Source organism: Mya arenaria, chromosome 4 (assembly GCF_026914265.1).
Source record: "Mya arenaria isolate MELC-2E11 chromosome 4, ASM2691426v1".
Classification (NCBI taxonomy): domain Eukaryota; kingdom Metazoa; phylum Mollusca; class Bivalvia; order Myida; family Myidae; genus Mya; species Mya arenaria.
In genome coordinates this window covers 50324870-50352143 of record NC_069125.1, presented here as the reverse complement: position 1 = coordinate 50352143, position 27274 = coordinate 50324870, and the positions used below count along the sequence as shown (strand labels likewise).

Below are 27274 nucleotides of genomic sequence, written 5' to 3'. Positions count from 1 at the left end.
ATTTTGTCATCGTTCTTAAACATTCTATGTCAAGTTATGGAGTTAAATAATGATAATGATGTATTTATTTTGTTTCTTTGTTTTACTGTTATAATTTGTTGCGTATACCAAGTTTATTTATTTACTGTTTAATGTTTTGCCATAAGTATGTCTGCTATCTCTCTTTTGCGCGTGATCCATGAGAATAAATAAAACTTTAAAAAAACTTGTCACGACTTCCATTTCATCGAAAAATAGACTATTTAAAAAAAAATCAAACATATCATTTAAAACTAAAGACATAGTTACACAAAATACCAAGGTTGCAAGTTTTACTTTAAATGTCATGATTTATATCACACTTGAATATAACTTTTTCTATTTAAAATATGCATATCTCCAATGATCTCTCACTGGCACATTTGAAAAACAAAAGTTGTATTTCGTTTTATCTCTACAAAAAGTTGTCTTTTTACAGATAGATTAATGTTTTTTTTTATCGTTGACAATGTAATGAGGATCTCACCTACAGTACAAGATAATGCTAGAGAAATATACAGTTAAGACGCCGTTGTTGTTATTCACGGCCAATATAGGGATACATTTCGTCAATAAATTATAACACAAGGTTGTATAATGTAACCTCTAACAAACATCCCACAAAGGATCAGACCGAACGAGGGCCCCCATTGTTAAAAAAGTTACCAGTTTTAGTAACATCCTATATGTTACAATTTTAGGGTTTGAGCTAAAGATATAGAAAGGGTCTGCACCCTGTCCCTTTTCGGTAGCGTACTTTTGCCGTCATGGCGACCAGCATGTGCAGCCTTTTGCCTTCATAGAATTTAATGATTCAGACGCCTGCCCCCCATAGCAGCACCCTGTCCCCCTTAGCAGCACCCTGTCCCCCTAAGCAGCATCCTGTCCCCTTTAGCAGCAGCATCCTGCCCCCCTAAGCAGCACCCTGTCCCCCTTAGCAGCATCCTGTCCCCCTTAGCAGCATCCTGTCCCCCTAAGCAGCACCCTGTCCCCCATAGCAGCATCCCGTCCCCCTAAGCAGCACCCTGTTCCTTTAGCAGCACCCTGCCCCTCCTAAGCAGCACCCTGTCCCCCTTACCCTGTCCCCCTAAGCAGCATCCTGTCCCCCTAAGTAACACCTTGTCCCCCTAAGCAGCACCCTGTCCCCCTTAGCAGCACCCTGTCCCCCTTAGCAACACCCTGGCCCCCATAGCAGCATCCTGTCCCCCTTAGCAGCACCCTGCCCCCCTTAGCAGCATCCTGTCCCCCATAGCAGCACCCTGCCCCCCTTAGCAGCATCCTGTTCACCCTGTCCCCCTTAGCAGCATCCTGTCCCCCTAAGCAGCACCCTGTCCCCCTTAGCAGCACCCTGTCCCCCTTATCAGCACCCTGTCCCCCTAAGCAGCACCCTGTCCCCATAAGCAGCACCCTGTCCCCCTTAGCAGCATCCTGTCCCCCTAAGCAGCACCCTGTCCCCCTTAGCAGCACTCTGTCCGCCTTAGCAGCACCCTGCCCCCCTTAGCAGCACCCTGCCCCCTTAGCAGCACCCTGTCCCCCTGCCCCCCTTAGCAGCACCCTGTCCCCCTAAGCAGCACCCTGTCCCCTTAGCAGCATCCTGTCCCCCTAAGCAGCACCCTGTCCCCCTAAGCAGCACCCTGTCCCCTTAGCAGCACCCTGTCCCCCTTAACAGCATCCTGCCCCCCTCAGCAGCACCCTGTCCCCCTTAGCAGCATCCTGTTCCCCTTAGCAGCACCCTGCCCCCCTTAGCAGCACCCTGCCCCCTTAGCAGCACCCTGCCCCCTTAGCAGCACCCTGCCCCCCCCCCCCCCCCCCCTAAGCAGCACCCTGTCCCCCTTAGCAGCACCCTGTCCCACTTAGCAGCACCCTGTCCCCTTAGCAGCACCCTGTCCCCCTTAGCAGCATCCTGTCCCCCATAGCAGCATTCTGTCCCCTTTTGCAGCACCCTGCCCCCCTTAGCAGCACCCTGCCCCCCTAAGCAGCACCCTGTCCCCCTTAGCCGAGCCACACCCTGTCCCCCTTAGCAGCACCCTGTCCCCCTGAGCAGCACCCTGTCCCCCTTAGCAGCACCCTGTCCCCCTTAGCAGCATCCTGTCCCCCTAAGCAGCACCCTGTCCCCTTAGCAGCACCCTGTCCCCCTTAGCAGCAACCTGTCCCCCCTTAGCAGCAAACCTGACTAAATCTACACAAGTTCGTGAAAGCTAAGTATAACACAATATAGTGTTAACGTTTATTTTCAACATACATAGTTTGATTCACATTATTGTTTGTAATTATGAGGGTGTCCACATTCCCCCTGCCCTGCGGCATACAAAAATGGTGTGACGCCCTCATGAATCTGACTCTGTACAAATATTTAATTATAAAGTTGTGTACATTAACATGACTGACATCATGTGTCTGCTCCCGCTTCATGGAATGCACCATGTTTTTTTAAGTACAAGGAACATGCTTTTATTCTTTAAGTAGTCATGCATTATGAATAAGTAGTCATTTAAAAACCTGTATCTAAACAGTTTAAGAACCGTTTATATCACATTTTTGCTAAGATGCTTTCAAAGAATCAATTTTAAATATTTGTCAAACAATTAAATGAAAGAAGTTACAAGCTATCTTCTAAATTCTAAGTAATTTAATATATTTGTGTACATATAATCATTTATACATTTATACAATATACATTTGTGCATAAAATCACAATCAGTTCAGGTAGCTATCTCAAGTAATGAATTACCAGTAGGAGGTAAATCAAGTGGTATTTGAAGTATCATATATTAAAATTTAGAACAATACCAAACTGACTGAAACTTAATTATATCGGTACATGTATTTACAAAATACAGTAACACTTATGTTGCTTTCACAACACTCAAAAATGACTCCTCACTTATTATTCATTAAACCTGAGTAGCATAATTTGGTACTTATATACATGTGTTCGTACAAACAAATTGTTGAACAAAAATCTTATTTCTACCCAATGGATAGTTAAGGATAATGGCAATACTAGCTCAAGTTTAAAAACTTAAATAATTTATACAACATTATAAATGAAAGATTATGGCAATACTAGCTCAAGTTTTAAAAACTTGACCAGATCAGTTCTCTGAAGGCAAAACAAAAACGATTATTTTATGAAACAAAAAAAAAAGTGAAATAATTTATATAACATTATAAATGAAAGATAATGGCAATACTAGCTTAACTTAAAAAACTTGAAAAGATCAGTTCTCTGAAGGCAAAACAACAAAAAAAAGATTATTTTATGAAACAAAAATAAATTTGTGAAATAATTTATACAACATTATAAAGAAACACGACAGTGAAAGTTCAGAACAAACATCCAAAGTTCTATTTCCTGAATAATCCCAGCATGAAACCTCTAAGAACTTGTACAGTGGAGTTGACAGTACACAATAAACAGCTTCATGAGAACGATAACTTACCAAGATAAAAGGCTTGCAGAGTGAAAGCCAACAGTCTTTCCTTGAAAAGGGCCATAACTCAATAGTTGATAGTGATTATTAGTTATTCAAGTTTTTCAATTCTGACCAAAATTGAAGTTTTTGCACTACTATGATGATGATGGCTTCAATACCAATAATATGACAATAACTCACATCTTTTAGCTTTGCTAGCAAAACAATATTACAATAGTAGTTTATGACAGTTGAAAATAATCAGAAATTAATAGCATAATTTTTTTTGCTCTATCAACCCCAACTGTTTGCTCAACACACAAACAATCAACTGTTTGGTATTTTGATTATTTTTTAAATGAAACATGATACTTATGTTTTATAGTATAATCTACACTTGTTGGGTTTTTTTGTAAGCAAATGGCATAACCTCCATATTGTGATCTCTTTTATAACCCTAACTGTAGTACCTTCTGACTTTGCAAGGTATTTTTTTAATATTTCCTTTGCCATAGCAATAATAATTTTTGTTGCTTATAACAGAAACTTATATTTCCCATTTCGTTTCCTAAGCACATGTGAAGAACTTATCAACACTGCCAAAAGTAATACCTAAAATATGTTGCTTTTTCTGGCCACACAATAAAACCAGCATGCTTACTTCATAAACCATGGCCGGCATGTTTTCCAGAAGGACATTCACAACATTTCTGTTTCCTTAGCAACTTAAATTTTTGTCCAGCGAAATTTAAAATGACATGCTTATTCTCTTCGAGATCATGGACTTCCCACTTGTGACGTTTTCTTGAACTAGCGGAATTGTAACTAATAACAAAATCCTGTTGCACAAAAAAGACTTTGTGAACCAGTGAACATAATTTTTACATTTAAGTATTTTTGAAAAACTTGCTTTATAACCTATTATCAAACAGAATAGTTATAAAATATCTGTTAACCGGGATACATTGACTTGAAACAATTTATTATACAAAACAATCAAATGTGAGTTCAGTGAAAACATCTTTGATCAATATACAAATGGTTCAGTATCCTTCATTACGAGGTCACTTTCACTTCCACACGGCAAATGGGACATGTTGCATTTTTCTGGAAAACAAAAAATGTGCAATTGATAATTAATACTTTTCCTTAAACAGAATGCTAAACGTTAATTGCTTCTGCATCAGTTAGGTAAAATTGAAGAATTATTAGGCCAACCAATTAAGCAGACAAAACTGCACTATTCATAACATTAAATATGTTGCTCATTTATACATAATTTGGTGATCTTTGACTTAATATCTGTCAGACTGTGTCATTACAACTCTCTCACAATAAATGCATCAAATACCGCACTTGCACTTGATTCCCATGCATCAAATACAGCACTTGCACTTGATTCCCATGCATCAAATACCGCACTTGCACTTGATTCCCATGCATCAAATACCGCACTTGCACTTGATTCCCATGCATCAAATACCGCACTTGCACTTGATTCCCATGCATCAAATACCGCACTTGCACTTGATTCCTATGCATCAAATACCGCACTTGTACTTGATTCCCATGCATCAAATACCGCACTTGCACTTGATTCCCATGCATCAAATACCGAACTTGCACTTGATTCCCATGCATCAAATACCGCACTTGCACTTGATTCCCATGCATCAAATACCGCACTTGCACTTGATTCCCATGCATCAAATACCGCACTTGCACTTGATTCCCATGCATCAAATACCGCACTTGCACTTGATTCCCATGCATCAAATACCGCACTTGCACTTGATTCCCATGCATCAAATACCGCACTTGCACTTGATTCCCATGCATCAAATACCGCACTTGCACTTGATTCCCATGCATCAAATACCGCACTTGCACTTGATTCCCATGCATCAAATACCGCACTTGCACTTGATTCCCATATCAGTATTTACAAACATCTTTCTATCTGGCATAAGGCATTCATGAGGCATAAACCAGTGATCCAGACATTTTACATGTAAAGCCTTGATTTCGATTTTGAAATGAAAACCATATTGCAGCAATTACTATACCTATGTAAAAAAAACAATCATTGCATAATACTATTGATCAGTGATCTTAAAGTTATCAATAATTAGGCAAAGGAAAAAGTCTCATTAATTAAAAATGCACCTACACAGATCCACTGGTCAATGCAGAGGGAAAAGTCTCATTAATTATAAATGCACCTACACAGATCCACTGGTCAATGCAGAGGGAAAAGTCTCATTAATTATAAATGCACCTACACAGATCCACTGGTCAATGCAGAGGGAAAAGTCTCATTAATTATAAATGCACCTACACAGATCCACTAGTCAATGCAGAGGGAAAAGTCTCATTAATTATAAATGCACCTACACAGATCCACTGGTCAATGCAGAGGGAAAAGTCTCATTAATTATAAATGAACCTACACAGATCCACTGGACAATGCAGAGGGAAAAGTCTCATTAATTATAAATGCACCTACACAGATCCACTGGTCAATGCAGAGGGAAAAGTCTCATTAATCATAAATGCACCTACACAGATCCACTGGTCAATGCAGAGGGAAAAGTCTCATTAATTAAAAATGCACCTACACAGATCCACTGGTCAATGCAGAGGGAAAAGTCTCATTAATTATAAATGCACCTACACAGATCCACTGGTCAATGCAGAGGGAAAAGTCTCATTAATCATAAATGCACCTACACAGATCCACTGGTCAATGCAGAGGGAAAAGTCTCATTAATTAAAAATGCACCTACACAGATCCACTGGTCAATGCAGAGGGAAAAGTCTCATTAATCATAAATGCACCTACACAGATCCACTGGTCAATGCAGAGGGAAAAGTCTCATTAATTAAAAATGCACCTACACAGATCCACTGGACAATGCAGAGGGAAAAGTCTCATTAATTATAAATGCACCTACACAGATCCACTGGTCAATGCAGAGGGAAAAGTCTCATTAATTATAAATGCACCTACACAGATCCACTGGACAATGCAGAGGGAAAAGTCTCATTAATCATCAATGCACCTACACAGATCCACTGGTCAATGCAGAGGGAAAAGTCTCATTAATTAAAAATGCACCTACACGGATCCACTGGACAATGCAGAGGGAAAAGTCTCATTAATTATAAATGCACCTACATGGATCCACTGGTCAATGCAGAGGGAAAAGTCTCATTAATCATAAATGCACCTACACAGATCCACTGGTCAATGCAGAGGGAAAAGTCTCATTAATTATAAATGCACCTACACAGATCCACTGGTCAATGCAGAGGGAAAAGTCTCATTAATCATAAATGCACCTACACAGATCCACTGGTCAATGCAGAGGGAAAAGTCTCATTAATCATAAATGCACCTACACAGATCCACTGGTCAATGCAGAGGGAAAAGTCTCATTAATCATAAATGCACCTACACAGATCCACTGGTCAATGCAGAGGGAAAAGTCTCATTAATCATAAATGCACCTACACAGATCCACTGGTCAATGCAGAGGGAAAAGTCTCATTAATTATAAATGCACCTACAAAGATCCACTGGTCAATGCAGAGGGAAAAGTCTCATTAATTATAAATGCACCTACACAGATCCACTGGTCAATGCAGAGGGAAGTCTCATTAATTATAAATGCACCTACACAGATCCACTGGTCAATGCAGAGGGAAGTCTCATTAATTATAAATGCACCTACACAGATCCACTGGTCAATGCAGAGGGAAAAGTCTCATTAATCATAAATGCACCTACACAGATCCACTGGTCAATGCAGAGGGAAAAGTCTCATTAATTAAAAATGCACCTACACAGATCCACTGGTCAATGCAGAGGGAAAAGTCTCATTAATTAAAAATGCACCTACACAGATCCACTGGTCAATGCAAAGGGAAAAGTCTCATTAATTATAAATGCACCTACACAGATCCACTGGTCAATGCAGAGGGAAAAGTCTCACTTATTATAAATGCACCTACACAGATCCACTGGTCAATGAAGAGGGAAAAGTCTCACTTATTATAAATGCACCTACACAGATCCACTGGTCAATGTAGAGGGAAAAGTCTCATTAATCATAAATGCACCTACACAGATCCACTGGTCAATGCAGAGGGAAAAGTCTCATTAATTAAAAATGCACCTACACAGATCCACTGGTCAATGCAGAGGGAAAAGTCTCATTAATTAACAAGAGGGCCAAATGGCCCTAAATCGCTCACCTGTCATATATTGCACATTCTTCCATTATATACAAATATTTAAAACCTAAGCCTATGAACACGGGGCGTAGCCAATTTTGACCCCAGGGCTAAAGTTTGATCAATCTTAATAGTGGTCCGATAAACGATGCTTCATACCAAATATCTAAGGCCTTCGCCTTTTGGTTTCGGAGAAGAAGATTTTTTAAGTTTTCATCATATACATATATAAGGAAACCCATGACCGCCCGGGTGGGGCCATTTTTTTGACCCCAGGGCCAAAGATTGAACAATATTGGTACAAGTCAACTAGATGATATACCATGCCAAATATCTAAGCTCTTGTCACTACTTGATTTTACGTGTGTATCTATATATGTATATTTGTTATTAATTGTTGTATGTGGCCCATATTGAAAATTGGTATGTGTACTAAATATGTTATCCAGTTTAAATTCAGACGTTACTTGTCTTTGTGACTTCGGAGAAGATTTTTTAAGTTTTCACTATAACACATATAGAGAAAACCCATCAGCCCCGGGGTGTGGCCAATTTTGACCCCAGGGCCATAATTTGAACAAACTTTGTAGAGGTCCACTAGACGATGAATCATGCCAAATATCTAAGCTCTAGTCCAAGTAAGTTCAGAGGAGAAGATTTTTGAAGTTTTCACTATAAACATATAGAGAAAACCCATGACCCCCCAAGGGAGTGGGCCATTTTTGACCCCAAGGCCATAATTTGAACAATCTTTGTAGAGGTCCACTAGACGATGAATCATGCCAAATATCTAAGCTCTAGTCCAAGTAAGTTCAGAGGAGAATATTTTTGAAGTTTTAACTATAAACATATAGAAAATAACCTAACCCCCCGGGGCGGGGCCAATTTTGACCCCAAGGCCATAATTTGAACAATCTTTGTAGAGGTCCACTAGACGATGAATCATGCCAAATATCTAAGCTCTAAGCAACGTAAGTTCAGAGGAGATTTTTGAATTTTTTTACTATAAACATATAGAGAAAACCCATGACCTCCCAGGGGCGGGGCCAATATTGACCCCAGGGCCATAATTTGAACAATCTTTGTAGAGGTCCACTAGACGATGAATCATGCTAAATATCTAAGCTCTAGTCCAAGTAAGTTCAGTGGAGAAGATTTTTGAAGTTTTCACTATAAACATATCAAGTATACCCATGACCCCCCCAGGGCGGGGCCAATTTTGACCCCAAGGCCATAATTTGAACAATCTTTGTAGAGGTCCACTAGACGATGAATCATGCCAAATATCTAAGCACTAGTCCAAGTAAGTTCAAAGGAGAAGATTTTTGAAGTTTTCACTATAAACATATAGAGAAAACCCATGACCCCCCGGGGCGGGGCCAATTTTGACCCCAAGGCCATAATTTGAACAATCTTTGTAGAGGTCCACTAGATGATGAATCATGCCAAATATCTAAGCTCTAGTCCAAGTAAGTTCAGAGGAGAAGATTTTTGAAGTTTTCACTATAAACATATAGAGAAAACCCATGACCCCCCGGGGCGGGGCCAATTTTGACCCAAGGGCCATAATTTGGTAGAGGACCATTTGGTGATCCTACCTACCATATATCAACAGCCTAAGCCTTGTGGTTTGGGAGAAGAAGATTTTCCTTTTGGTTGCCATGGCAACCAGAGTTCTGCATGGAATTGAATTCTTTGAACAACTTTGATAGAAGACCACCCAAGGAACATCCCTATGAAGTTTTATTAATATTGGCCCAGCGATTAAGGAGGAGATGTCTTTTAAGTAAATTGTTGATGGACGACGCACGCCGGACGCCGGACAAAAGGCGATCACAAAAGCTCACCTTGTCACAAAGTGACAGGTGAGCTAAAAATGCACCTACACAGATCCACTGGTCAATGCAGAGGGAAAAGTATCATTAATTATAAATGCACCTACACGGATCCACTGGTCAATGCAGAGGGAAAAGTCTCATTAATTAAAAATGCACCTACACAGATCCACTGGTCAATGCAGAGGGAAAAGTCTCATTAATTATAAATGCACCTACACAGATCCACTGGTCAATGCATAGGGAAAAGTCTCATTAATTATAAATGCACCTACACAGATCCACTGGTCAATGCAGAGGGAAAAGTCTCATTAATTATAAATGCACCTACACAGATCCACTGGTCAATGCAGAGGGAAAAGTCTCATTAATTATAAATGCACCTACACAGATCCACTGGTCAATGCATAGGGAAAAGTCTCATTAATTATAAATGCACCTACACAGATCCACTGGTCAATGCAGAGGGAAAAGTCTCATTAATTAAAAATGCACCTACACAGATCCACTGGTCAATGCAGAGGGAAAAGTCTCATTAATCATAAATGCACCTACACAGATCCACTGGTCAATGCAGAGGGAAAAGTCTCATTAATCAAAAATGCACCTACACAGATCCACTGGTCAATGCATAGGGAAAAGTCTCATCCACTGGTCAATGCAGAGGGAAAAGTCTCATTAATTATAAATGCACCTACACAGATCCACTGGTCAATACAGACAGAATGGAAGGAATGGAAGCAGGGCAGAATTTTCTGGGGGTCGCCCTCCTCATACTCCGCCATACATATATTACATTCTTCCACCTGGGAGTCTGTCCGTCTGTATGAGACCACAGGTAGTCGACAACACTCCCCCTTAGTTAAGCCCTTGTCTTTCACTTCTCCCAGTGTCTCAGCAAGCCGCATCAAGTCCTGAATAAAGATATTGAGTTGAGTGATAATAAATTAAATTATGACATTTGGAGTTGATATTAACTAGAACTTCATGATACATCTGGCAAGTACGGTTCTTATGGCTTATGCATATGATATATGTAATGACTTTGATTCAGCATAACTGAATAACAAGACAGAGTCAGATCTTATAAATATAAGAATGATGTTTGATAATTGTCAATTATATTGCTCAGTTCAAAAGCTCTCTAGAGCTCATGTTATTCTGTTTTGTATTGTCATCTCTAGCTCATGTTATACTGTTTTGTATTGCCATCTCTAGAGCTCATGTTATACTGTTTTGTATTGCCATCTCTAGAGCTCATATAATACTGTTTTGTATTGCCATCTCTATAGCTTATATAATACTGTTTGTATTGCCATCTCTAGAGCTCATGTTATACTGTTTTGTATTGCCATCTCTAGAGCTCATGTTATACTGTTTTGTATTGCCATCTCTATGGCTCATATAATACTGTTTGTATTGCCATCTCTAGAGCTCATGTTATACAGTTTTGTATTGCCATCTCTATAGCTCATATAATACTGTTTGTATTGCCAACTCTAGAGCTAATGCTTTCCTGTTTTGTATTGCCATCTCTAACTCATGTAATACTGCTTTGTATTGCCATCTCTATAGCTCATATAATACTGTTTGTATTGCCATTTCTATCTCATGTTATACTGTTTTGTATTGCCATCTCTATGGCTTATATAATACTGTTTGTATTGCCATTTCTATCTCATGTAATACTGCTTTGTATTGCCATCTCTATAGCTCATATAATACTGTTTGTATTGCCATTTCTATCTCATGTTATACTGTTTTGTATTGCTATCCCTATAGCCAATATAATACTGTTTGTATTGCCATCCCTAGCTCATGTTATACTATTTTGTATTGCCATCTCTAGAGCTCATGTTATACTGTTTTGTATTGCCATCTCTACGGCTCATGTTGTAGTTTTGTATTGCCATCTCTACATCTCATGTCATACTGTATTGTATTGCAATCTCTATAGCTCATGTTATACTGTATTGTATTGCCATCCCTTCATCTCATGTTATACTGTATTGCATTGCCAACTCTAGAGCTCATGTTATACTGTATTGCATTGCCATCTCTAAATTCACTTCATGGATAAGGGTAGACTTTAAGCCATGATCATTCAATGTTTCACAATACTGAACGCTTAGTAAATAAGCCAACAGTAGTAATATGTTTCTTATTTTTAATTTTTTCCATAAAAATTAATTCCAACGTTAAATTGAGAGAGTACCTCATAATCATTTCCTTGACCATTAGGACTGGCAAGGAAGATGTTTCCCAAACCATGTCTTCGCTGACGGCCATGCCCCTGTGTATGAAATTGTATATATGTATGATTCAGTTTCAACCACTTTCTCGCTTACAGCATTTTTTTCTTTATATCAACAATTAAGTTATACTAAGAAAAAACAATTAATATAATAACTTCGCCCTTGCACAAAAGTCAGGCAATGAAATGAGATTTCTAGAAACAGATTTATTTTTTTCTACTCGTGTTGAGATACCCAATAAACACTTTATCTCTTAAAGTGAATATTTTCATCAACACCTTTGATTAGAAACACTGAATGGCTCGTACAGAAGTTTAAGTGACTTACACGTCTCTGATGTTGAACTGTTCTCTCTGAAAACAAGGTGAATAAGAACATTAAGAATGCTCTCATTAAACAAGAGGCCCATAAGGGCCTATGCTCTACTAGCATGGCTCTTGTGGTCATTTTCAATCCAGAGCATGTATGTATGGGTAAAAGGCAACAAACATATAGTTCATGTTTTGTGTCTGGGTTACCTGAAAACGTTGCACGTTCAACATCTGAGGACAGAAAGTGTTGTAAGCAGATTAGTTGCATGAACAATTTTATTATGTGCCAAGTAAAGGTCATCTGAGGAAAAAATAATAATTTGATTTCAAAACTGTACGGTCAAAATTTCATTTCTGTAGCTTTAAAAATAAAAAAAGTTGGTCAAAAGGTCAAAGTCAAGGTCATCCGAGGACAACATTGATGCTTGTTTGCAAAACTGTACACGTGGTCCTAATATCATTGCTGTAGCTTTAAAATTAAAAAAGAAGATCAAAAGGGGTGGGGCCAGCTTTGGCCCCGAGGGCATAATTTCAACTGTTTTGCTAGACAGTCATCATATGATGCTCCACAACAAATATCAAAGGTATGAGCCTTGTGGTTTGAAACAAGAGGATTTTGAACAAATTTCTTAAATAAGTCTCTAGGAAACTTGTGACCACCGGGGCAGCGCCAGTTTTGACCCGAGGGGCATAATCTGAACAACCATGGTAGCAGACCACTAAATTATGCCTTATTCAAAATAGCAAGTGTCTGCATAGCTGGTTCAGACAAAAAGATTTTCAAACATTCCCAATTTAAGTATACCAAACCTGTAAACCTCGGGGGAAGGCCAGGAATGACCCCAGGAGCATAATTTGAACAAAAATTCGCAAACAATTGATCTTAGATGGATGTGCGAACACACAAAAAGATTTTCAAACATTTACAAATTGAAGTATACCAAACCTGTGAACCCTGGGACATGTCCAGTAATGACCCCAGGGGCATAATTTAAACAAACATTCACAACCAATTTTGTTTAGATGAATGTGAGAACTACAGACACTTTGGCCAATAGAGCTAAAAAAAATGGCCTTTGGCCTTTCAACAAGAACTAGGCAAAGTAATTCACAAAATCAACTGCAGAACCAAATAAGCAAGTTGTCTCCCTTTCATCCTAGACTTGACTTTACATGTTAACTTGGCTAAAAATAGACAAATTCGGTCATGCAGACTTGGCTTAAAATAGGTTAGCTAAAAATAGTATTTCTTTAAAACTTTCAAGGCCCACAATCTAGGCAAGCATGGGTGGATCTGGCTGGTTTTCGAAAGTAATCAGGCTCTGATTGATATCTAAATACTGTACAAGTTTCATTAAGATACAATCAAACATGAAGACTGTATCGTGTTCACAAGCAATTGTTTACAGACACACGGATGCACATACTACGTACACATTACTATGGCATTAGCACTTCTGGCCTTTGGCCAGTAGAGCTAAAAAAGAGTACATGAAATGTATTCTCCAAACGATTTTATACCATTATTAAAATGTAATTTGCTTTATAACTAAAATGACCAAAATGTCATTATAAGCACATCTTGAAATGATTAAGAAGACATACCGGTAATATCATAACATGTTTTCAAAATGGTTAGCAGATTTGCTCATAATACTGCTCTGTTACCCATCAAAAGAATATAGAACCAGTTTGCTAGAGAAAGGTTTACTAATCTAGTTTTGTTCTATTAATGCTTAGAGCACTCACCAAAGTTCCCTATAAGCTCAAGAAGCTGAAAAAGACACAAAAGAGAAATAATCACCACCATAATCATTGAATTTGATTGTGAATGGTAAAATAATATATATTCAGGAAACAACAAAAGGAAAGTACTTTCCCTTGGCATTTAGTAAGGGTTTTAGCCAGGTTATAAAAAGGACAGGTAACTTCAGAATAGGGACATGGTGCTAAGGCAGAAAAGGACAGGTAACTTCAGAATAGGGACATGGTGCTAAGGCAGAAAAGGGCACATTGTATCCCGCTGTGAAGAACTTGAACATAATGAAATTGACAGAATGGGGACTCTGTTTAATTGAATTAACATTATGTTTCAACAGCCAAAATTTTAAAATTTGTATGTATATATTCATGTTATAAGTTTGAATCAGAACATAACAAATATTTGACAGTTTTAAGCATTTTATTCTATGAGGGCAGAAGGATTCCCATGCTGGTCAATGAGGGCAGGACAGGGTGGAGCACCATTCCATAACTCTTTAGCTAAGACCCCATAAGTCCATAACTCTTTAGCTAAGACCCCATAAGTCCATAACTCTTCAGCTAAAACAACTGACAACACACCTTCACTAACATTCTTCTGTTTATTGGAAGAGTATATACCAGTCAGAGAAAAATACTATAAATTTGCACAAGTATTGATAATATCAGTCATTTTACCACTAAGTTACAGTGAAGTGTGTATATACATCTGTAAAAATATACATCAGGAAACCTACTTCATTAGTAGCTGATGACTGAAGCAATCTGGTGACTGGCTCCCTATGGGTACCTAAAAACACACAAACATATATCTAAGTTTAGGTATCTAATGTATAAATAAGCTTGTCATGTCATTAAGGCCTGAGGTAATAATGCTAAATTTTGATGCCTAGTCACCCCATATAATTTTACTTACATGTACATGTAATTAAATCACAAAAAAACATTGATAAGAGTTATTGCAGTTTATATTTTTGATCTTTATTTCAACTGAAATCAGACATGAAGCGGATTATTTTTCAAATTTTCAAGTCCAAAAAAAATATATGTCATCTTCTTTTCAGTCTAATATTTACACTTTCGTTCTCAACCGTGACTTCCTTTCAAATGATAACAAAATAATATGGGGTCAACAGACATCCCAAACTCACAGGGTGGTAAATCAGATACCTTATAACATCACCATTGTCCAACATTAATAAGCCTGCAATTGGGATAATTATTGTTTTAGCATCAAATTAATCAGAAAACAAAAATTATGAAACTGATAAAGTGTATCATTTGACATTGATCATTCCTGATATGCTTCTGAAAATCAATACATTTGCACTTTAATAATTTAATAATACTCATAACCCGGACCCCAATATCATGAAAATACTCGAGTCAAATCTCAATCTCAGTCAAAAATATTTTTTTATCAAATTACAGCATCATATGATTCATATGATTCAAACATGACGTAAATGTTTTACCTCTTTAAAATGGCATTCTCTCATTCATTATGTTGATAAAATAAATTGGTAAATATTTTATAGAAAAAAAATTAGAGCAAAAATTGTACTTGAGTCCAATTTATTATTTTTGAGTTTTACTCAAGTACATTTTGTGCTGTAAAATCTTTTTTTTGGAGAAAATTGAGCAATCATGTTAATCAACATTATGCACGTGAGAATGACTGTGCTTTTAAAAATAGTAAAACATTAGTAAGTTTTAATAATGTCATAATGTAATGTGGAAAAATGAGTTGAGATTGAGATCGAGATTTGACTAAAGTATTTTCGTGATATTGGGGTATATTTGTTTGTTTTCTTTCATCAAAATTGTACACATCCCATTTAGTTCTACATTAATACCTTGATATTGATGAAGTATGTATGATAAATATAACATTCCTTTACAACATCTACCAGTAAGTAAACTGAGGACACTGAAATAACTACATATACACACCACCCCTCTGTCTAGAGTTCCTGGAGCGTGGCCGTACAGGAGAGTACATGTGCCATTCATGGCCCCCTGTCTGGAGCTCAGAGGGTGGGGATAAGGCGAACATGGGGTCGAATGTCTCATTTGGAACAGGTTCATGACTGCTGGTTGTATCTTGCAGAGCTATGGCGTATTCCCTATCCATCTCTTCCTGTTAAAGATGTAAATTAAAATTCTGTAATACTGATTCAAAAAACACAAAACCATACATTGTATGTGGCTATCTGTGTTTTGATTTTTCTACAAAGTCACTCTGTAATTCATAACAGCTTTCACAAAATATGAACTATGCCAATAGAATATACTCATGCATAAACCCCAAATCTGTTTAAAACTTATAGTTTCTTTTACAAGTAATGATTTCAGAAAATCTGTTTATCATACATGGCCTGGGGACATATGCAATAAACATCTAACAGTCTGCCCGAGGAAATATGAAACATGGAAAGAAATGATAGTGTTTTTCTGATAAATTGATTGGTTGCGTCTGAAATCAGCAATAATAGATTATATCTGGCAAAAATATATCATTTATTTAACCAGCACGCTGATTTTCTTCAATCCTCTCTTTATTTGCATTTGGTTAATTTCAGCCATTTTTCTCCTTTGAATTCATTTATATATTTGGAGGTTTTTATCGTTCACAATATGGCCGAAAGCGACAATAACACTAATAAACTTCAAACATACACATAAGCATAGCAAACGACAATTAAGCAATTGCCAAAAACCAATTGTACTATCGATAATTGGTTATTTGAGTGGAACCAACTATCTATAGTCAAACTAGAACCGATTCCCAACATTTATCAATTGGTATGCTTGATAATGTGAGTGTCGTGTTGTAATGCAACAGCAACAGTGGACCAACCTGTAGTCTCTTGGCCATAGCTTCATCACTCTCATGCTGCCTGATCTGATCAAGAGCTGCCTTTGTTTTCGGTGTCACTGAAACCGATCCAGTTAAGTCTATAGTTGCATGGTCATCTACCCTTCCCAAGGGATGGTCTGTAATACAATTGTAAATCTGCTCTTTGTAGTTTTATCTGTTTATTCACATTGAAAGGAAATGCATTCAAAAATCAATGCTGTAACAGAAATAAGTCACAGAGTCTGTTACACTGTTGAATGGTCCTTTTTTTAAATTTTAAATTTAAATTCATTCAACATTCAAAATTAACCTGACGAGTCAGCATGACATCATCTTGCTCATGATATTCGGACTTGAACTATTTATTTGAAAAGTAACTATTTATTATTACAAACCTTGTGGTACAGAACTTGCTGTTGAGGAGGCTCTGGTAGATACCCTTTTTCTTCTACCAATAGCACCTGAAGACTCCTTCGATTTCTTTTCCAGCCTCCGAGCCCTAACTGCTGGCCGAGCACTGAATATGGGCGATATAGACACACGATGGTTTGGACCCGTTGCTGACTTTGTTGGCGTACATGTGTCTAAGTTTAAAGGCAAAACTGACACCAATGGGTCACTGCATGAAGTAATAGTGGATGTCCTCTCACACATCAAGGAATCTGAGCTACTATGAGGCAAACTATGAGACTTTGGCACTGCACAGTCACTAGCAATAAAAGCTGGTGGAGCTTTTCTTTTCTTGGTAACTGTTTTATGTTTTAACAAGCTAAGTATTTCATTATCTGAGTCTGATTCTGAGCTTGAACTTGGCCAACCATATGACTGTTTTGGTTTCTTTCTTCTCATCGTTTCTTTTGACAAAAATATTGTTTTATCTATTTTTCTTTTACTGGTACCATTTTCTTCATTTGCAGAAGAAGAGGAATTATCAACTGCCTTGGGGGCAGAATTCTTCATTCGAATGGAAATTTTCATTGGTGAAATTAAAGTTGAAGAATTATCCACAGCTTCGGGTGTTGATTTTTTCATATGAATAGAAAGTTTTGTTGGTGAAATTAGAGTTGAACTTTTTACAAACCCATTAACGGGCCTATTCATATTACTATCAGAAAGCTCCCCAGCTGACTTCATTTTTGAGTCTCCGTAGGAATTATTGAAAGTACATGTACTAGCAATATTTACTTTGGGTCTTTTAAATGGGGATGATTTGAGCTTTTCCTTTTGCTTTTTGGATTTAAGAGCTTCTGCCCTTCTTAATGCGAAGTCAGACTGTCCCGGCAAAGGAAGGAATGGGGAAGATCCTGAGTGAAACTTGCTTGGAGACCGCTCTGAATCATCATCAATGTGAGGTAGGTTGTCTTCAAGAATAGCAGCATGCCTTTGCTTATGAAGAACCGGTATGGAACGTTTTGTCAATGGACTGAAGATAATAATGACATATTTTCTTTAAACTGAAAAAGGTATGTTAAACAGGGTATTAGACTGGTAAGACAAAGTAATTATACTAATTGATGGGGGTTAAAACCAGAAAGTAACAAAAACCTCTGTTTTTAATGTCACTTGGTACCTTCTGGTAGCAACCACACAAATTATATCCATTAGCAAAGGTTAATGTTGGATCTGTATCAGACTTTGATTCATATAGAATGTTATCTAATCTTAAGATTCTTAAATGTTTATAGGGCAATAAGTATTCTTTGTTCATTTAAAATTCATCATAGGTTCTCCGTAATCTTGAGTTTCTTCCCCATCCAGGGTGTTTATCTAAAACCTCTCTGTCTCATTATGGACAGTGGTATTGGTTCTATTCTTGAAAACAATCTTCAATCTTAATGATCAATGTTGTCACTAATGCATGAGCAAAAACACTGTCCAGTCAAATAAACTTACGGTATTATTTACAGTTGATATTACTATTAGACTGGTATATTTAGACTAGAATGTACCTTGGTGTGTCAGGCACCAAAATCACATCATCCTCATCCATCTTTCTGATCAAGATTTGTGTAAGCTGCAATGATAATCTGAAAATTGAATGATTCAGTCTTTCTTATTTTATATTCTACATATACATATATTCTCCCTCCTACTCTAGCAACCCCAGACCATTTTGTTAAATATAGCTTATTCATGAAAACTATCATGCAGCTCATTAAGACCTTTACAGAACATTTTGGATTCTTTAAGTATCTAAATAAAAATAAAAGTTATGGCATTTTTAAATCGACAATTTCTGGCAGCTTTTATGAATTTTTGCCCGTATCTGGGACCAATTACTTTAATCCTACTCTCCGAATACATAGAAAATTATCATTTTTACATTTTTATTTACATGTTTGTTTAACCTGCCTTTTTTCTTCATGGTTGCTTTTTACCACTTATTAATTTATCCGTAGTAATCAATGGTCATAAACTTATTTATTACGCCTATAAGTGTAAATCCTTCATCAAGTTAATTAAAACACCATTTTATACATGCACTGAACTGAATAAACACATTCTATCGGCTTCAGAGTCAAAGAGTCACACTGTGTGACATCACATAACTTACAGTTATACCCACGAGGATCTCGTGGAGAGCATGGACATTGCTATGCAGGATTAATGTATAACTGTACGATTATTGCTTCATATAGTCTATAAGTGTGGTACAAGTTTGAGAGTTTATTGGCAGATCGTTTTACAAACATGTCATGTCAATGTTTTCTTAATCCCTTGATTGCCCTTGTTGATTGTTTAATCCTCAAATAAATATATCACACTTCCTTTTAAACAGGCAATAAATTGTTTAGGATGGGTAGTAACTAATTAAATTGTCACAGTGGTGTATACGGTTAGGTAATCTAGCCAGGCATTGAAAAGAGAAAATCAATAATCTTCGTCTGTGAAACTTGGTAACTATGAAAGTTATGATTGATGTCCTTTGGGTGTCTGAAAATTAGGTAGGCAAAATAAATTATTTTGGGAAATAATTATGGGTGTCCAAATATTTAGTGTCCGAACTCTTAGGTGAATTACGGTTACTTTAATCGAAAAATATTTTTGTTGAAATTATAAACGTCTTACGATATACCGTATCCCGATCTTCAACTGCCGTTTTAACCCGTATATACTCGATCAATATGACGCGAGTAACATCCCTTTCTACATAAATCTAAACAAACTCTCCAAACTCCGCGCAGTGTTACTTCCCTTGCAGTACAGTAATCACTGCCTTCACAAATATCACGTGATGATAGAAACGGCACGTGATTGCAATTTACAAAATGGACGGAACACCTTTAAAAGAAATTCCAGCAACATGTTTCATTTGTTTAGAAAATAAACGATTTTATTCCATAAAAGGAAAAAATGCAACGGAAGATTTGTTTTGGTTTTGCTTGCAATCCTGGTTCAAAACGTTCGATACATGTCTGAATAGCTAACAACACATCCATGTTGATATTGTAATTTGTAAATCCTACTTTCAATTTGAAAAAAGACCGAACATTTCCGAATGTTTTTTTTAATTGTTATTTTTTTATAAAACATATTATGCCTATCAACTGGCGTAAAGTAATTATTTAAGAAAGGATATAAGAATAAATATATATGATTAAAAAAAATGCCATTAAAAGTTTTCATCCAATTTTGGATGAAAATCTTGTGGTGGCAGTGATTACTGTACTGCAAGGGAAGTAACACTGCGCGGAGTTTGCAAACTCTCGTCTTGAAATTGACCTCAGAAAAAAAGTTCAAAAAATTGTTACTGGGTATTATACGCAGGCATTTTTTTGCATCAAAATCTGAGGGAAAAAAGTGTGTCTAATACCCAGTCATTTACGGTACATACACCAATGTCATCCCAGTTGTTCAGGGGTTCTAACAGCTATTTACTCCTGAAAAATGGCCAGGGTCTGATTAAGAATGATGAATTTTAGTCCAAATAATTGTACATGGACAGACTTTTTAACATGCCCAAAGCAGGGTGATGGGGCTTGTATCATTTTTATTCACAGACATAATATTCATTTTGTAGTACATCCTACTCAGGCTACTGGCTTTGATGCAAGTCTTTGGCAATAAAATTTATCTTATAGCTCTCAATCCTAAATTCAGGATTAATCCACCCGTCATGTTTAACCCTCCAGGTAGCGTTCTGTGTAGGTTTTTATGATAGATTACATAACAAGAAATGTCAAAATGATTAAGAAGTATCCATGAATTGAAGGTTCATTATCATTTAGTCCAAACAATTGTACGTTGACAGATTTTTTTTACGATTTTTGATACGACAAATCCTTCACATACAAATTGTTTTGTAGCAAAAGCGGGTAGTTGTTCCGATTGGGATTCCGGGTTAAAGCATATTGCGTCCATAAAATATCATAAAAACAAGAAATATTACTAAAAAATGTTATTTTATATTAGTTCCGTACAAAAAAAAAAATCCAACAAATAATTATGAGTTTGATTGGATTTTCTTCATTTCATTCTTTCAAAACATATCGCAAGGCTGCAGTTCAAAGTTTTACAACAATCAGAGCACTTCTGTCATGGCCGAGTTGTTACGATCGTATTTACGAGGTCTATCAGGAAGCTTGTCAGAGGTGGCCGAGTTATTACGATTGGGTCGAGTTGTTCCCCATAATTGTTGTCTGTGTCAGTCAAGTTTTGTTTTATTGGAAAGGTAGATCATGTGTTTAATGCTAGTTTTGAGCAAAATAGCTTTGTACTTACATGGTAAAATATGAATATAAACCTTTATTATCCATTTCAAACATAAAATACTTCACTAAAGACAATTTCAATATTTTTCAAACCCACCCAGATTTGGCACAAACCCGTTTAGACGTTAGGGATTGAAAGAATCCTGTATAACACGTCTATTATTTTAGACTATATTATCGTTATGCCACAAGTATAAAATAACTTTAATAGGTCTGTGTTCAGTGCTGTTTACACGGGGAAAATTGAAGATTTTAATTTGCTGTACTCTTTCCGACTAAAGAAAAACATGAGAATTTGACATTGAATTATGCTTGTTTGTCTAAAGACAATATAGTTATACCAACATATCGCACACCATTTTAAAGGTAATTGACTCTTCTTTCCATGTCACTTATTTAAAAATCGGTCGGTGGAATTACCGAAAATCCGAAAATCCCCGTAAATACCGAAAATCCCTTCCATTCTCTGAGGTATATAGCGTTTTCTTAAATACGCCCGGATTTACTACTTTATTGTGTTCGAATGTTGTATGCCGTAATTGTTGGAGGTTGGAGAGGGGTGGGGAAGCCTAGGGAGGGTGGGGATGGGGGTCGTGGTGACTAAAACCCGGGACCCCCTTTCATTTTCAAAAGTTCGTACAAAAGAAGAGTATGCGAGGAGGTTCTTACGCCGTTCCTTCAAAATTGCATTGTGTTTTAGTGGGTTGTATGCTGTATATCTTGGTGGTTGGAGAGGGGTGGGGGAGTCGGAGTAGTTGGGGTGGGGCAGGGAGTGATTAAACCCCGGGAACCCCATTCATATTTCTAAGTACATACACAAGAGTATGCAGTATGGTTTAAAACTGTATGGTGTTTAAGTGGGTTGTATGTCGTGGTTGAGGTTGGTTGGAGAGTGGTGGGGGAGTCGGAGGAGGGTGTGGTGGCTACGAAGAAGTCTCAAATACTACTTTCACATATCTCATTTCAAATTGTAGAGAGGTAAGGGAGGGTAGGGTCGTACCTTACCGTATACAAAAAAGTATGCGAGGGTGTGTACGCCGATATTTAATACTTCATTTTGGTCGTCCTGTATGCCAAAGTTGTTGGTGGGTGGAGGGGGGTGTGGAAGTCGGACGAGGGGGATGGCTAAATCCCGGGAAGTCCTTTTAATTTCATATATGTTAATGTTTTAACGACTAGTTCAATATCACATTTCATTGTGTTTGGTTGCTATTTGTATTTTAAGTATATCGTATATTGAATGCTTTAAAGGTGTATTATTTGTTATTGGTATTTCCTGTAATAAGTTATCCGTTTATTTCGTTGTAAAGCGCCTTTGAACGTGTGGTTAAAAATGGTGCTGTATAAGTTAATCGATAAATAATAATTGTGTATTGTGAACAAGTTGTGTGTCGAGAAAGGTGAATAATTGGTATCAAGCGGGAGTTGATTATATTCAAAGTCAAAGTCAAACACGGTTTATTCTCTCATACCATAAACATGACAAATGAGGTCCTATACAAAACATATATACATGGCGGCAGATATAATGTAAATTTCTAACTACAATTCATATGATAACCAATACGAGTATCGGACGGTCATTTACATGAAGCCAGAAAACATTATAGTCAAATCACAATGAATAAGGTTGTATCAATAGTAGAAATATTACCTTTGAATCACTTGTACATAAGAAAAAGAATATCTTACAATTGTGTGCCTAGTTTATACAATTGTTCTTATGTGTATCATAACGATTTGTATGTGTCTCAACTGTTATGTGGAATCGCTTGGTATGTTTCATTGCACAATCTCGCGAAGAAAGAAATGCAAATTGCACAATTTCACATAAATACCATCACTGTACCTAAATAAGAATCATCAACATATTTTAACATTTGTCATGACAATGATAGGAAAGTGTATTTAATGAATAAAGGCTTAATATAAGATTTAATATCATAAAGCATACTATTTAAATTCATACATGAAATATTCGTCTCAATATCGATATGGACATGTCATTGTGAGATATTGGTCCATGTCCGATACCTATCAGTTATGACACCCCGCTGTGACAGATTCTTATCGTGCGGTCAGTACTTGGAACCATGCTGTCACTGATGACTATAATACGATGTGTATTGAACCCCAATGGCGGTCAGGTTCAAAACGGGATGCTCCTGTGAACCAGAAATTAAATCTTGTATTTACACAAAGGAGTATTTGAAGATAAACTTTAAATATTCACTTATAATTATAATAGTTTTGTTCATCCTCACCTGATGTGAATAATTTTTTGAATGTATTTATGATTCTATTTCATATTATGTATAACCTATGTCATACCATGTGTTTGTTTATTTATTATTCATTTGTGGTTAAGAAGATGATGTACGTTGTACAAGTCTTAATAAAATATCTGTTCTGTTTTATTTACACGAAGGTAACAAGTAAGAGTACGCGGTGTATGAGAGAAACATCTGAAGTCGGAATATTTATTTCTTAATGCAGTGCAGTTCAAGAGTACATTGCACGTCAGTGTTTCTATATATATGTATGTTTTATCAATTATATTCGTATTGTTCTTGGTATAATATTGATATGTTTATAGTTAAAACTTAAAAAATCTCCTCCTCTTAACTTACTTGGACTAGAGCTTATATATTTGGCATGATTCATCAACCTAGTGGACCTATACAAAGTTTGTTCAAATAATGGCCCTGGGGTCAAAATTGGCCCCGCCCGGGGGGGGGGGGAGGTCATGGGTATTCTCTATATGTTTATAGTGAAAACTTAAAAAACTAAGGAAATCCAAGAGTGTGCGTTTAATTACGGAATGAGACTACTAAAAAATTACCTGGTATTTATGTAATGATTCCGTTCTGTTGACAGCAGGTGACAAGTATAACTAAGTTTGGCATGTTATTTTTACACAGGAAACGCTACCGTGTTGGCCCTACCATTGAGTGGCGACTTGACCCTTTTCACACCTGTCAAGTGTTAATGACATTACTACATGTTCCTATCAGGATGACGTACTGTATCATTTGCATATTATAGTTTCCCAAATAGACGATTACTCATATCGACATATAGACGTTGCATATATCGACACGTTCAATTAACGTTAAATAAATGTACTTCGTAATATATGACTATGTACCTTGGTATACGTTAAATTCAAATAATGTTCGGCCCTGGTTATTCATCTTGTGAGTTACGGTTGGAAGGCGCTGGTGCTAAAACAGCTTATTTTTAGAACAGCAACAACATGTAAAATACAAAGAATGTGAATGTTTCGGCAACCTAACTGTTTTCGCAGAATAGGATGATTATTTCAAAATAAGTATCGATTTCTTTCGGGATTAATTGATGAATATTTTTAACATTGCATAAGCAGTCCGTCTTAAAATAATACGAAATGAAAGTCCATAAGGGAAGGAGGTTATTTTCAATTAGACCAATTTTTTTATGATTTTTTGAAGATGCTGTTGCATTTCACTGTTCTCTGAAGCTGTAGTACGTAACAAATTAGGAATGTGTTGAAACTTCTTCAACTAAATGAGGGTAGGTTTTGGGTGGGGGTGGGGGATGGGCCATGACGAGAGCGCCTCCTCGTGGTGTGGCCTGGATATGGCACGGTGAATGAACAATCTGTTTTCATCTAAATTAGAAAAAATATATATATAATACAAATCTTTGGTCCAATTCAAGTCCACATTCATCCTGCCATAACTGAACGCTCTCATATGGTCGAAAATTAGCAAAATCACTTCGCTTAAGATCATCCTCTTTCATATCATATACCACTTCGGGACATATGGCATTTTAATAACCGCCTACTCAGCCCCCGAAGGTGAACAGACCTCGGCTTACGCCTCGGTCCATATACCCCTCCGATGGGTAAATGGCCTGTCCTTATTATGTCATATGGCCCTCAGTGGTGTATTATATTAAATTTCTTTAATATCGTAAACACTGACGTGCAACGTACTCTTGAACTGCATTACACTAAGAAATAAATATTCTGGCTTCCGATGTTTCTCTCATACACCGCGTACTCTTACTTGTTAAGATTTAATTTCTGGTTCACAGGAGCATTCCGTTTTGAACCAGAACGCCATTGATTGGGGTTCAATACACATGGTATTATAGTCATCAGTGACAGCATGGTTCCAGGTACTGACCGCACGATAAGAATCTGTCACAGCGGGGTGTCATTACTGATAGATAACAGACATGGACCAATATCTCACAATGACATGTCCATATCGATATTGAGACGAGTATTGCATGTAAGTATTTAAACGGTATGCTTTACGATATAAAATATTAAGATTATGCCTTTATTCATTAATAACACTTTCCTATCATGACCAATGTTAATATGATGTTGATGATTCGTATTTAGGTGCAGTGATGGTATTTAAGTGAAATTGTACAATTTGCATTTATTTCTTCGCGAGATTGTGCAATGAAAATTACAAAGCGATTCCACATAACAGTTGAGACACATACAATTCCTTATGATACACATAAGGACAATTGTATAATCAACTCCCGCTTGATACCAGTTATTCACCTTTCTCGACACACAACTTGTTCACAATACACAATTAATTATTATTTATCGATTAACTTATACAGCACCATTTCTATATACAAAACCGCTTTCAACAACATAAACTGATAACTAATTACAAGCAATATCAATACAAAAGCTATTAAACAATCAATGTGCGACATATTAAAAATCAGAAAATCAATAAAAAAATATAATGTGATATCAATTGAATTACTAGTTTGAAGTTAAAACATTAAATATCAATATCTACGATAACAAAATAACTCCAGCCCATGTAAAGTACACAACTTCTGTGTATCTTTATTACCGTCTGCTGTCTTATCAGATCGCACATTTAAGTGTCTTTTGGTTGGTTTTGATTACGTTTAAGTCACCCCAACACCGACTCCCCTTCCCCTCTCTACAACCAACTATGCCATACAAGCGATGACACTAATAATAAGTAATTACTCCCGGCGTACAAACCACCTCGCACACTCGATGTAAAATGAAAGGGGGTCCCGGGTTTTAGTCACCACGACCCCCACCCCCACCCTCCCCAGGCTTCCCCACCCCTCTCCAACCTCCAACAATTACGGCATACAACATTCGAACACAATAATGCAGTAAATCCGGGCGTATTAAAGAAAACGCTATATACCTCAGAGAATGGAAGGGATTTTCGGTATTTACGGGGATTTTCGGTATTTACGGGGATTTTCGGATTTTCGGTAATTCCACCGACCCTTTAAAAATGGATTGTTTATATGTTGGTTGAGAAATTTGCATAAAACTGGACTCTACCGTGAAATCGGGTAAGTTTGAGTTACATACCTTGTTTCTTTTTTGTATATCAAAGACACTAAATATCTTCAGATGTGTTGTTTATCTCATTGTATGTACCCAAAATGGTTTTAAACAATATTTTAGTGACAAACAATGATTCAGATGCCTGTGCGTTATGCCAGTGGACACACTTTTCCTCCCAGAAGTAGGACACCAGAACAAGTCAAATACCATGAAAAAAGATACATCAAAGCAGAAATCCAGGGTTGAAAATACGTACTACAAAACCATTACATGAAACAAGACACATACTATTACGCAATTTAATATCCGAAAAGTATTATCCGAATTCAAATATCACAGATAAAAATTGAACTGTCAAAAATACCACGCGGAACACATCATTTTAAAAAAAAATATCGATTACATACTTACTAAAAGTTAATGTAAGTAAATCGTTCAAAAAATCACCATGAATTAATGCCCACTTACCAAACTCTTGGCGGAAAAATTTATGTATCCGTTACAGGTTACA

General features: G+C 37.0%; 1 protein-coding gene across 1 annotated transcript; it reads right to left on the bottom strand.

The window, feature by feature from the left end:
* Positions 1-2233: 2233 nt before the first annotated feature.
* LOC128229798 (uncharacterized) lies at positions 2234-27274 on the bottom strand. The gene is made up of 11 exons (XM_052941618.1): positions 27232-27274; positions 18642-18706; positions 17088-18115; positions 16693-16829; positions 15786-15972; positions 14570-14622; positions 13821-13845; positions 12088-12113; positions 11721-11798; positions 10204-10419; positions 2234-4541 (listed from the first exon to the last, which is right to left on the bottom strand). Exons 2-11 carry the CDS (start codon positions 18680-18682, stop codon positions 4491-4493), a joined length of 1842 nt encoding a protein of 613 aa, XP_052797578.1. The 5' UTR covers positions 18683-18706; positions 27232-27274; the 3' UTR covers positions 2234-4490.